The following is a 13,540-nucleotide window of genomic DNA, read 5'->3' as shown; positions in this document are numbered from 1 at the left end:
AGAGAGACAGAAAGCGAGAAATCACCCCCCAGGGGGGATGGTCACGCCGCAATCCCTTCTCCTCCATTCTCCTCTTGGGATCTTGGGCATGCACGCACACGTGCCCGGCGTGAGTTTTAAGCCACCAGGTCCAGGATGTGAACCACGGTCGACTACGTGGGAGTCCAGCGACATAGCCATTACGCTAACTGCTGGTCCTGTGACTTTTTTTTTTTTTTTTACTTGCTAGAGGACTTGCGTATCTGCCAGAGAGAGAGAAAGGGAGAAGGCAAAATCATCCTCCAGTGAGGCATGGTCACACCACAGGGAGTCCCTTCTCCATTTCTCCATCCCACTGAAATCTTGGATACTCACAAACAGGTGCTTAGAGTGTATTTCAAGCCACCAGGCTGAAATTGCAACTGCAGTCCACTCTGTGGGATCTGGCGCTCCACCGTGTGGGATCTGGCACTATTAAGCACCAGGCTGTGGGGCCCACTCATTTCTGACTTTGTTTTTAGGGTATGAGAGAGAGAAAGTGAGAAATCGGTCCCAGGGGAATGGCCACAACCCCTTCTCCATTCTCCTCTCGGGATTCTGACACACACCTGTGTCCATCATGCTTTTCCAGCTGTGGGTATGGGGCTCAAACCATGCTGTCGGCCATGTGGCATCCAACACCTTAACCTCCTGCCACCTGCAAGCCCCAATTTGTGACTTTTAAAATGATCATTTCAGGGACCCGCAGATGGCATAATGGTTACCTCACTGGACTCCCATGTGGCCGACTGTGGTTTCCCGGACCCGGAGGCTTGCGACACGTGCCAATGCATGTGCCTGCATGCCCAAGATCCCAAGAGGGGAATGGAGGAAAGGGAATGGAGAGGCAGGACCAGCCCCCGGGGGAAACTTCTCTTCTTTTTTTTTTTTTTGCTACAGGGCACGTGTGCTCGCCAGACAGACAGAGACAGAGAGACAGAAAGCAAGAAATCACCCCCCAGGGGGGATGGCCATGCCACACTCCCTTCTCCTCCATTCTCCTCTTGGGATCTTGGGCACGCACGCACACACGCCCGGTGTGAGTTTAAGCCACTGGGTCTGGGACTCGAACCGCAGTCGACTACATGGGAGTCCAGCGACATAGCCATTATGTTAACTGTTGGTCCCAAACTTCTCATTTTTCATCTCTCTGTCTCTCTCCATCTCTCTGGAGAGTGCACATGCCCTATAGCAAAAAAAATTCCTCTCAAAAATTAAAAAAGAAAAAATAGTGATTCCATGTGATTCAACCCAACAGAAGGAAATTGTTTGAAAAAAATACAAAGGGGCTGCTTTTGAGATAAAAAAAAATTCCTATTCTTTGACCCCAACTATATATCCAAAACATGGACATAAATTTATATACAAACTGTTCAGTAAATCAAAGCTTGAAAAAAATTTAAATGCTTATAAATGAGGAAGTCGATGGAATATTTACATTTTAACTGATATTTGGAAAACCTTTAAGTGACATGGCACGATTAATGCTGAATGAAGAGAAGCGAGATACATGATTCTATAGATGTGTAAATGACATGTATACCATAAATACATACATGTTTTCTCCATTGTAAAATTGTGCACTGAAAATAGGGAAAAAGGCCCAGCCAGGTGGAGCAGTCAGCAGCAAACCAGCTACATGCTGGGAGCATGAGGCCGCCGCAGACCTGGAGCATGGGGTCAGCCTGAAAACCACGTACACTGAAAAGCAGACAGGCCTGGTCTCTGAGGCAGGGCGCCGCACGGGAAGCACGTGGGCTGGAACGCTGAAGCTCCGGCTCCCTCTCCCCGAGGAGGCCGGGCAGCTGCGTGACCCCTGGAGCCTGTCAGCTCCACCTCGCACTGGAGAGAGCCAGATGAGAAAGGGCAGGGAGGGGTCGGAGCTCAGTAGCTGCTCACTAAACAGGGGTTGATACTGTTCTTATCATCACAGTGTCATCGTGGGCTTAGGTTGCTGCTTCATTATTCTCTCCTTAATTTTCCAGAGGACTTATGCACTCACCAGATAGAGGTGGAGGGAGGGAGGGAAAGGGAGGAAGCACCCCGCCCCCAGTGAATGTGGTCATGCTGCAATCCCTTCTCCATTTCTCCACCCTGTCAGAATTTCGGGCATACATGCACACGTATCCAGTGTGTTTTTCAAGCCACCAGGTCTGAGACTCAAGCTCAGCAGTCAACTACATGGAATTTGGCTCCCCTGAGCCCCAGGCCACAGGGTAAGCCTTCTTTCGTTATATTTTCCAAAATTTCCACAAGGAATATGCCTTTCTTTCATAAAAGGTGTAATCATTAGAAATAGTGAGGGTCGGGACCGGCAGGTGGTATAATGGCTGTGTCACTGGGCTCCCATGTAGTTGACCACAGTTCGAGTCTTGGACCCGGTGGTTTAAACTCACGCCGGGCACGTGTGTGTGTGTGTGCCCAAGATCCCAAGAGGAGAATGGAGGAGAAGGGATTGCAGTGTGGCTCCCCCTCACTTCCTGTCTCTCTGTCTCTCTGTCTTTCTGTATAGTGCACGTGCCCTGTAGCCAGAACCTCTCCAAAACAAGGAAGAGAAAGCATGAGGTCACATAAGCAAAGAGCAGAGACAAGTCACAGCCCAGGAGGCCGTCTTCGTCCCCTCCATGCCAGCCAGGACTGGGACCCTTTAGGTAACCAGCCGACGGGACACGCGAGTGCTCGCCCTTCCTAGGTTCAGGCTGGCAGGAGTTGAGGTGTCTGACAGCAGCAAGGGCTGGCAGTGATGTGGAGTGTCAGGAACCCTCAGGTCCTGCCGGTGGGCGTGAACATGGTCACAGCCACCTGGAGCACGCTGGTTGGCTCGGGGGTGCTGAACCCCAGCAATCCTGCCACGACGCCCGCTGTGCACAGGGAGGCCCGCTGCGCACAGGGAGGCTCAGAGGCCGCCTGGAGCTTTGCCTGTGATGCAGGAAAGGGAGTGGCTTCACGCTCTCTAACAGAGGAGGGCACTGCATGGGCCAGTTCAGGTACATATTCGTACATGCAGGGCCAGCCGGTGGCGTGGGGGTCAAGGCGCTCATCAGGCCCTGACGGCTTGAAAATCATGCCAGGTGCACATGAACATGTGCCCAAGTTCCGAGAAGAGAATGGAGAAGGGACGTGGCGTGGTCATCCCCCTGGGGGACGTGGTCATCCCCTGGGGGGGTGATTTCCTGCACTCCCTCCCCCTCACCAGTCTGGTGAGCAAATGCACCCTACAGCAAAGTAAATATATATGTGGGTATATATACATACGCTCAATGAAAGACTACTTGTACAATAGCTCAAGCGGGTGAACGGAAGCCAGTGGTTTAACGCGGGTAAGTCAGACACGGAGCACTAAGGCAGGAAAGTGAAGTATGGGACACAGCGGCTGACGTAATCGCGCTGACACGAAGCTCACAGGCCCTCCGCGCAGCAGGCCGCCCTGTCCTGGCACACCCACGGACACGGCTCAGACGAGGACGATCACACCGACCAGGTGCAGGGCCTGGGAGCCCGCAGTCGGGAGTTCACAGACCAGCTGGCTGCTCCCAGCTGGGGGCCTGTGGACACCTAACGCCTCGTACCGGTGCCCTCTTCTATACACTGGGGCGTCGAGAACTCCCACCTCATGGTGGCATCAAAATGACCATGTGAGCTGACGCGGACGCACGGGGCCAAGAGCAGCAGCTGGCCGCGGACAGCACTCCATCGTGTTTGCTGCTGCTGGGGACCTCAAACCTTTCATTGTTTTCTTTCCTTCTTTCTTTCTTTCTTTCTTTCTTTCTTTCTTTCTTTCTTTCTTTCTTTCTTTCTTTCTTTCTTTCTTTCTTTTTTAATAGGGCATAGACACTTGCCAGAGACAGCAAGAGAGAGAGAGTGAGAAGTCACCCCCAGGGAGGATGGCCACACTGCAATCCCTTCGCCTCCACTCTCCTCTCAGGATTTTGGGCACCCATACACACCCGCCTGGCATTATTTTCAAGTCACCGGGTCCAGGACTCGAACTACACAGTCTGCCACATGGGATCCAGCAGCCTTAACCTCGACACCATCTGCTGGCCCAAAGCTCAGATCGTAAAAATGTCTGTGCCATTTGTGCCCCTAAGCTCATGCTAGGAACTTGCCCTGGGTCAGTGACCTAGGACAGGTGGCCGTGGGTGTCGGTCTTGTCGCTGCACGTAAAAGCCGCAGTCAAAGGCGGCCTGACTTGGCTAACCGGACGGGTGACTGGATTCCAGCGTGTCTGTCGTGGCTTTGCTGCTGCATCGCTTCTATTCCCGAGTTTGTTTCATGCCCGCCCTCCCCCCACCAGAAGCAGGCGCAAGGCACCTGTTTTTTTTGAGCACGGACACAGGCGCTGGTGAGACCGGTGTAACGGTCGGTGGCAGCACGGACCCATTTGTGCTTAGGGGTGACAAGCAACCTCAAAATAAGCAGCTCGTGCAGTCAAAGAGACCATCCCAGGAAGGAGTGCGAGCCCTGTGGTTAGCTGCTCACCCTCCTGCAGGAAGCCCTCCCTGACTTTCTGTGGGGGACCTTTCCTCCCACCGAGCACTTGTCTGTGAGAGCCCAGCAGCTCTGGCTCACGTCTTCCTGGGCTTTGCCAGTACTCAGCCTGGGGTCTAGCACATCAGGAGCCTCCACTCTCTGGACCCCAGATCATCTCCTGCAATCTCAGAGTCCCAGAATGCCAAAACTATCAGACAAAAGCAAACTTCCAAACTTCTTTGAAAATAAAACTTAACTAAAACTTTCCAGTGAAGTAAAATATAGACATTCACTTTCTAATACTCCGTGTAGAATTTATACTGATTTTTCATTTAAAATCAGCTAATTGCATGAAGTGATTGCCAATTTACCTGACGTGGTTTTAATCAATTATCCATTTTGTGAAAAGTAATTTTAGCTCACTTCACAAAGGGATGCTTATTTGCCGCGACCCCTTACCTCTTCAAGAAAGCCGCCGAAGTTCTGGAGGAAGTACTTCCAGTGTATATAGGGGGTTAGGTGAATCCTCAGTTTCCTCAGGAAATAATGGTACTGATTATCTGTCAGTCTGCAACAGAAATCCTTCAGAACTTGTCCAAATTCTGTGGCCTTCACAAACCCCGTGTCTTCCTTATCCAATGCGGAAAATGCCTAACAATGAGAGGAAAGAAAGGGTGGCAAATGCTCCCGGCCAGGGAATATTCCACAGATACTCCGATGCTGAATGCCAATGAAGCCGCGCGCACGGAGGTCCCTCGCCGAGTCCCGAGGACGGCACGCACTCTGTTACCAAAGCCCAGCCAGCCACGCACGTGCTGTGAGAGCCCCTGGGTCCCAGCGGAGACACCCGGTGTGCTGCTAGGCGTCCCGGCCCCAGGTGGCCTCAGCGTAAGGGAAGCCTCACCCGCAGCCCGGCCCCTTTACACAGAGGAAAGGACAGCAACTCCTCAAGGGCTCTCTGCATGAAATTCCAGTCCCCTAAAGTGTCAAGTAGTTGTGACAGGAGGCTCAGGAAGGAGCCCACCACAGACGAGCAGGGGTCTCCAGGCAGGAGTCTGACTGTGGGAGTGCAAAGGGGCTGGGGGTGGGGGCATCCCCGCAGCGAGGTGTTCAGACTGAGGCGGCTGTCCTGCCCTGACCCTGGCCAGAGCTCGCGGCCTTGCATCGTGGGCAGGCCCCCACTGCCCAGCGCTTGTGCTGGAGGGCCTGGGGCGCCCCTAGCAAAGCCAGCAGTACAGTAGTCAAGCTGAAAAAGTGCAAAAATGTGCCATGAAAACACAACTTTTTCCATCTGTCAGAACCAAATCATTCGTTGTCATTGCACTAGGAAATCTGCATCAAGTCGTAGAGGACTTTTTAAAGTAAGAATTTAATGAGTCTGTAAACCCCAAACCAAATTCCCTTGAGGTTAATTCCCATTCGGGGCTAACTGGGCACACCCCATCGGCCCACTGAGATGGGGTGGACGTGGGACCAAATCAACCTCGTACAGCTGCAAACTGTGGCTTACCCGTGGTAACGGGGTGGCCAGCGGCGGCGTACGGTAGGAAACACCTGGGCCACGATCAGGGTGGGTCTTGGAACCGGGTTCTGTGGCCCACTGTGGGTCCTCACCTCTCTGAATGTCAGCTTCCTCCCTGCTCTCCTGGGCCTCCTGGAGATGGCACCTCTCAGGGACCTGCACACCGTGGGGCTCAACCAACGTCCGACGATCACAAAAGCAGTGACTGAGCTTGCTGCCGTGAGGGGCGCAGCTCGCTGTGCAGCCAGAGGATGTTGGTGACGCTCAGGCCGCCTAAGAGGGGACCCTGGGCCTCGTTCCCCCTTGCCATAGGGCCCACATGTAACCCACCTGCCGCGCTAAAGGAAGGTGAAAGGATCAAACAGGGAAAGCTGAGAAAGCCCACAGCACCGTACAGCTGGGCACCACTCTGTCCTCGCAGACGCAGGGTGCGTGGGAGACACCACCAAGGGCACGAGCAAGCGTGTCCTCTCTGGCGGCAGGCCTCCTAACCCCATCGCCGTCCCCCTCTCCCCACCGCCCCTCCAATTCACCATCCGCTCTCTTGGTCAGGGAGTCACATGCCCTCGCTCGGAACCTCCTTGCCTAAGGAGCATCTCTCAAAGCCAGAAGCACGAGTGTCCCCGAAGGTTCCCCGGACCGTCTGAGAAACACCCTGACAGCTGTCCGGGTGCAACTCTGGGTTAGAGCGCGGCTCGCTGCGCTGCAGATCCGTCTATTTGGTCTGCCCGGCGCTTCTGAAAAACTGGTGTGCTGAAATGTAGAGACCAGACTTCCGAGCATCCCCTGCAAAGAGGCCAGACTTAGCGGTGCCGGCTGGCCTGGCAGCTCAGCAGGGCCGGGCTGTGGACAGCCGCTGCAGTCGGGGTGTCCTGGCTTGCCTGGCTGCAGCATTTACTCCTCTCCCAGTTTCTAGAGATGTTTGAGTTTGTGGGCCTTACAGGGTGGCCCTGGGCAGGCATGTCACTAGGTGACCCCTGGACAGGACAGCTCACTAGGTGACCCCCAGGCAGGCACCCTGGCCCAGCTCTGGTGTGGGCAGGTCTGGCCTCACTCAGGGCCATGTGGGTCCCCAGCTGCCCCCAACATAGTTCCCTAAGTCCTCCTCGGGCAGTCCTTAATAGATGCAGAGGGCACGGGCAGCCCCAGGATGAAGCACCCTTCCAGTGCTGCCCTGGAGTTGCCGACCCACCTGCCCCTCGCCTGTTTCCCCTGCAGCCCTAGCATCGGGCTCCTGGGCCCGCCTCACCTCCCTGCACTTAGGAAACGGGGATCTGGTCTGTGAGAAGAAAGCTGAAAACAAATCTCAGGTCAGAAAGCAAGACGCTTCCTTTGGCCTTCACCTTCTGGCCATCCTGAAGAGCCTGACCAGGGTCGGTGGGTCGCTAACCTCAGCTTCTTCAGGCTCCAAGGGACGAGTCGTTCCTCAGAGCCAGCTGTGACGGTAAACGGCACATCTCAGCTAAAGGTCTGCAGGACTCGGGCCTTCCAAGCCCTGGAATTGGACAAGGGCTGGGCCGCGTCTGCCTCTCTCTGCCCGTGTTCCCAGGTCTGCTACGCACTGCCCCGCCCCGCCCTGCCTCTGCCTTCTTGGTCCCACACCCGCGAGCTCACCCCGTACGCATATTCGCCAACTACTGAGCTCCTCTGCCTCAGAGCACGTGCTGAGTGGAGCCATGGGAGCTAGTTTTTGCGGAGCAAAATGGATTCGCATTTGTTCAAAGAAACCACCTGACCTCTATTAACTAGACATCCCAGAGACTGGGAAGAGGAGGGCGAGATCACAGAGGAGGGAGACCCAGAGGCATTTTCTGAGGCTGGGAAGCTTTTGGGGGGAACCCTTCTAGTCTGCCACACCTTTAACAACGCCGGCCGGGAGGAGTCGACCACTTCCTGGACCTTCTTCACGATCTCCTCCGGAGTCAGCGCTGAGAAACTGATGGGCAGGCGCTCTTCTTTTTCTTTTGGCTGAGGTCTGTCTGGCTTGCTGTTCTCTATTGCTCTCAAAAACTCAAGGGAATTGATGGAATTATCATGCCAGCTGATTCCCCAACTTGTCCCAAAAGAAAGAAAAGAATATGTTAAGTTAAAAACACCCTGTCACTTACTCATTCAACAAACAGTTGCTGAGCGCAGAGCAGAAAAGGGGAGATGAGTAACAGGAAGACGCTGTCCCCCGCCCTGTCGGTGTCCACGTGGCAGTTAGCTCTGGTCTTAGACAGGCGCGGGGACACTGCAATGTCAGCACGCAGGGTAAGGGCGAGGAGCGGTGAGGGTGCGGGTCTCTGTCAGCAGATGAGGGCACACACTGAAGACCTGAGACTTGAACGCAGGACAGCAGAGCTCACCGCCTTGGAGAGCAGAAGGCAGTAAGGGGAGCAGGGCCGAGGAACCTGGCCCCATGCCTGGGCAAATGGTGCTCGGGCAGGGCTGCGACGCCTGCGGGGCAGCTGATGGGGACACCGAGCAGAGTCGGAAATGGTCTGAAGTGGGATGGGGGGTGGAGAGCCAGTTAGGAAGCGCCTGTGGGCACTGAGGCCTTAACCAATGAGACCTGGACTTGGAAATGGCCATGGAATTGGAAAGAGAAGACCGTGAAAAGAAGAGAAAATGAACAAAGCACATGTTCAAATTGTTTCCAAAGGCATGGTGGCTAAGGTGCTGGACTCCCACATGGTCAACAGCAGTTCAAGTCCCAGCCCGCCTGGCAGCTTGCTTTCTCACTTTCTCTCTCTCTCTCTCTCCCCCCTCATTTCTCTCTGGTGAGCACATGTTCCCTGTAGCAAATTTTAAAAAATGATTATGATAAAATAAAAATGAAATAAATCATTCTTTAAGATAAAAATCATTTCCAAGAATGGCTGCAATGAAGCTGGCAGGCCGAAAGCAATCAGGAGACAGTGCAGCAGCACTACCCGGCCTGGCGTGTCCTCGGGCAGAGACACCTGAGCGAGTACTGCAGCCGGGACACCCAGGTAGAAACAGGCTCCCACGTGATCTCGCTCTGGCCCAGAAGAAATGGCTGACACCTTCAAACTCAGAAGGACTAGACTGTGAGATAAAATCCAAAACTTTTCGAAGTGCATAGAACATATTTATTAGGGGCCGGCAGGTAGCGTGGTGCTTGGAGGTGCTGGATTCCCATATGGCTGACTGTGGTTCAAGTCCTAGACCTGGTGGCTTGCTTTCTCACTTTCCCTTTCTCTCTCTCTCTGTCTGATCGAGCTGGAAAATAATAAGTGAGGTTAAATGAAATAATTCTTTTTTAAAAAGAACATAATTATTAAAGATATAAAACAATTCACAGTAAATTTCACATCGCTGTGACCTAAATACTCGGAGGACCACGCTATGGACTGCCGAAGCTTCAGGTGAGGTGCCCTTGTGACCGTGGAACAGCTTGCATGTCGCGAGGTACTGAGGCAAGCTCCCAGCACTCTGATGTCGCTGCGAAGACAAGAGGCTGAGCTCCTCCAGTCCACAGCTGCCGGGCAGCCCTGCACGCCGCCACGGGCCACCTCGCCTGCAGAGACGGAGACGGAGACAGAGACGGAGACGGAGACGCGGGGGAAGAGGACAATCAGCGCTACTTCATGGGTAAACTGCAGCACGGTACTGACATGTAGTAATAAAATCAAATGCATATGCTAATCTTCTCAGTAGTATTTAGCAAAGTCTATTTTGGATCTAGAAGAGAATAATCTACATATAATTACAAATAACAGAGATGTTTATCATCAAGAGGTCTTTGAGAAGAAACAAGCGGCTGAGCAGTGGATCTTATTAAGGTTTCAACGTGTAAGAAAGTTGATCACCCCCATTGAAAGGTGGACTACAGAAATTCCAGTCCTTTTGTTGCTGCTTATGGAAGTAGCAAGCCTAACCATGTCTCAACAAGACTCTCTTATAATCAGGTGCTTAATTATTTATCTGCTGCTATTTTCCCCATGATTTATTCATTGGCTGCGCAAGGATTCTGCTTCAGCTGGAAATAGATTCAGTGACAGCAAGAGGGCCTGTTTAAGGAGGAAGAGGACATAAAGACGCGTGAGGAAGAGACGGCCCTCCTTCCCTGCACACTGTCACGTACAGCTACAGCTGCTGGGCTTCTCAGAGCCCGAGCACAAGGAGAAAAACTTCTGCCTTGAATTCTGTGCTCTGACAATCACGCAGTTCATTCACCTTCTGTCCACCGTCTCCTAGGAAACTACTTCGGGAAGTGCTCCAGCAAAAGAAGATTGGCCTGGGGACCACAGGCCTGGACAAGGAAAATGGGGATGGAGGTGCCAGGGGAAGGAACTCCAGAGAATAGAGAGAGAGGACAGTGGGATGGGAAAACCTGAAGGCCGACACTGCTGAATTGCACCTGAGCCTGAGCCCTGTGCTCCTAGAAATAGCTATTGTTAAAGAAATCGCAGCCCCCCAGTCCCAGTCCCAGTCCCAGTCCCGGTCCCAGAAAGGATCACTGCAGAAAACCATTTCCCCTGCCGCTTGGAAATGACTCGCAGATGTCCCCAGGTTCACCTATGACAAACAGACACAGACACCCGCCCATCCCCGTCCTCGTAAATGCTTAGCTGAACTGTTTGTTCCCACTGACCAATTAGGACAAGACACCTGCATCTCAGCCTCTGTTCAGTTCAACTTTCCCCTCCTTCCCAGACCCCTGAACTTGGACCCACCTCAGCCTGCACAGGCATCAGAATGGGGAACTGCCTGGGAACGGCCCCTCGGACACGCTGGGCTGGCCCGGAGAGTCGTTTCCTGGTTACTCTACCCACTCAACTCACCCCGCCCTTGGCTCTTGCCAGCTGTGTTTACTCTTCCCTTTAAAGAGAAGTCGTCCCCTGCTCCACCTTTGAGATGCTTACTGAGTTGAGGACAAGGCTGCAGGACCCAGGCTAAGCTGAGCTACCTTTCCCGCAGCAAGAGCCAAGCATAGCTGCCCAAGATGGGTGCGCAAGGCGAGCTGAGGCGAAGCAGGCAGCGCTGGAGAGAGGAGCGCTCTGCCGTCGGAGCTCAGGGTCGCCGCTCATCCTTCCGACAAGGAGAAGGCCGACCAGACTGGACACAAGGGACTCTCCTGGGCCCATCAGGGGAGGGAGGTGGCCGGACAAAATGTCACCCTGAACCTGAAAGCCAGGTGCATCTGAGAATCACACCTCAGAGCCTTTGGCCCATGGGAACACTTCAACAGGAATCTTGACGCATTGGTGGAGGCCCAGTGTGGACTAGTGTAAGGGCCAGAAACTCCAGGGTCCCAGTCTTAGAGGACCCCCAGACTCCACTGACTACCCTCAGGAGCCCCATGGGCTCTCACGGTGAAGACGTCAGGCGCTCCCCCTCAGGCCTCTGGCAGGGAGAGGGCAGAGTGATCCTTGTGAAATATGCCCAGAGCCTTCTCCTTAGTGACTCTCCAGGGGAGAGACCCACCAGAGCCTTCTCCTTAGGGACTCTCAGGGGAGACACCCACCAGCTGGAGGAAGAGCACCTAGCCAACGTGGGCCCCCATATTCCTGTCTACTGACAGGAGAGAAAGAGAGTTAAGAAATGTGTCTGAAGTTGCAGCCCACAGCCTCAAGCCACACAAAGGCTGAGTCAGAACCATGCCCGACTGGACATGCTTTCTCCCTTATTCACTCTCTGTCTCTCTGCGCTGAGCACACCAGGGCAACCTGAATAAATAAGTAACGATAAAACCCACACTCTAGGACTGCTTCATCATGTCTGGCCTTCAGCAACGGCACCATAAACACAACGGCACCATAAACACAAGGCACGCTAGAAGCGAGCAACGACCAGTCTGAAGGACCCAGCAAGCATCCAAACCAGACTCAGAGATGACACATACTTAAGAACTACAAAATAGGGAGTTGGAAACAACTATGATTCATACGTAAAGAGTTTTCATGGAAAAGGTGGATCGCATGTAAGAGCAACTGGGCAGTATAAGCAGAGAAATGAAACCCTAAGAAAGAATCGAAAGGAAATGCTAAAGGGAAAACGGTGCAACAGGTAAAGAAGGACTTGGACGAGCTCGTCGGGACACTGGACGGGGTAAGGAAAGAATTAGCAACCTCGAAGTCTCTCGATGGAAACCTTTCGATCTGAAATGCAAATGGAAAAAAGAAAGCAGGAAAAGCAAGCAGGACAGAATATCCCAGAACTGTGGGACAATTTCAAAAAGTGTAGCAGATGCGCAATTAGAATAGCAAAAGAAAAGAGAAAGAAGTAGGGAAAAACTTGAATAGCCGAGACTTCAAAATTAATGACAGACATCAAACCACAGGTCCAGGAAGCTAAGAGGACACCAAGCAGGATAAATCTCCCCAAATCTATACCTAGACATATCACAGACAAACCCAGAAAACCAAAGACAAAGGGGAAATCTTGGAAGAAGCCAGACGGGAGGAAAAGATTTAACCATAGAGGTAACATGGAACAGCTTCTCATAAAGCATGCAAAAAAGAAAGCATACAGAAATATCCGAAGTGTTGAAAGAAAAATATCACCACCCTAGAATTCTGTATCCAGTGAAATCATTCTTCGAAGAGAAGAAAAATCATATGAGAGGACTTCAAAAAAAAACAAAAGAAGTTGAAGGACGAGCCTTTTTTGGTGTAAAACAATTCCGAGATCCACACCATCCATGTATACTTTTCATCGTACGCATTTTCTGTGAACTTGCAGAAAGCCCCTCTTGTAGGTCAGAAACTCAGACCTACACGAATGAGGAGTATCGGAGAAGAAATACATGAAGGCAACGTATGTTTTACTTTTCCTCTTCTTAGTTGCTCTGCAGACAGTTGCTTGTTTGAAGCAGCAATGGCTACGGCGCACTGGGTGACTACGGCGCACTGGGTGACTACGGCCTGCGGGAAGCCTGTGGCGCGGCCCTGCTGTAAGGTGCAGGAGGGAGGAGCTGGGAGCCCTCCTTACAGGCACCTGCACACCCATGCCGAGTTCCGGGTTGTTTGAAAGTGGACCGTGGCTATTTTAAACTTGCACTGCCAGCTCTAGAGCAACCGCAAACACAGTTTTGAAGGCGGCGAGGTGTGCTGTGTCCTTTTGCAGTGTGGGACTTCGACCCATTCACAGGGGAAGCACGTGAGCAGCGGACGCCCACGGCGTAGCGTGGCTCACACACACAGCCAGTTCTGCTCCTCCTCAAATCCCCTCTGAGATGACAGCACGGGCAGTTCCAAAGCGGCACAAACCTGGTTCCCTGCGGCACTGGCATGTTCGGGCCCCGCCCTGACCTACTGCATCAGGACTGTGAGGGGGGCCCCACAGCGGGTCTCCACAAGCCTCCAGGTGACACTGGCGCCTGCCGGGGTTGGAGGACCCCTGCTGTAAACCAAGGCTGAGAGAACGGGAAGGGGGAATGTTGCCTTGAACCAACAGAGGGCCTGTGGGTGAGCAGCTGCCAGACCCCACCAAGCCTGCAGGGCTCTGGAACTGGACACGGTACCTGCATTCCTTGCAGGTGTGAAGGGGTGTCGAAGTAGGGCTGGTTAAAAGTCTGTG

General features: G+C 53.1%; 1 protein-coding gene across 3 annotated transcripts in view; it reads right to left on the bottom strand.

Moving 5' to 3' along the window:
• Positions 1-13,540, bottom strand: part of EFCAB6 (EF-hand calcium binding domain 6) — a 283,050-nt gene that overhangs the window by 41,567 nt on the left and 227,943 nt on the right. For all 3 annotated transcript variants that reach the window (XM_006150669.3, XM_006150667.2, XM_006150668.3), the window contains 2 exons: positions 7,871-8,066; positions 4,951-5,142 (listed from right to left, as the gene is read on the bottom strand). In XM_006150669.3, the coding sequence (XP_006150731.1) occupies positions 4,951-5,142; positions 7,871-8,066 (388 nt within the window). The remainder of the gene's footprint in view (positions 1-4,950; positions 5,143-7,870; positions 8,067-13,540) is intronic.

The sequence above is a fragment of the Tupaia chinensis genome, unplaced genomic scaffold (genome assembly GCF_000334495.1).
Source record: "Tupaia chinensis unplaced genomic scaffold, TupChi_1.0 Scaffold000294_1, whole genome shotgun sequence".
In the NCBI taxonomy this organism is placed as follows: Eukaryota; Metazoa; Chordata; class Mammalia; order Scandentia; family Tupaiidae; genus Tupaia; species Tupaia belangeri.
Note: the sequence above shows the minus strand (reverse complement) of the source record. Positions and strands in the feature narration are given on the sequence as shown.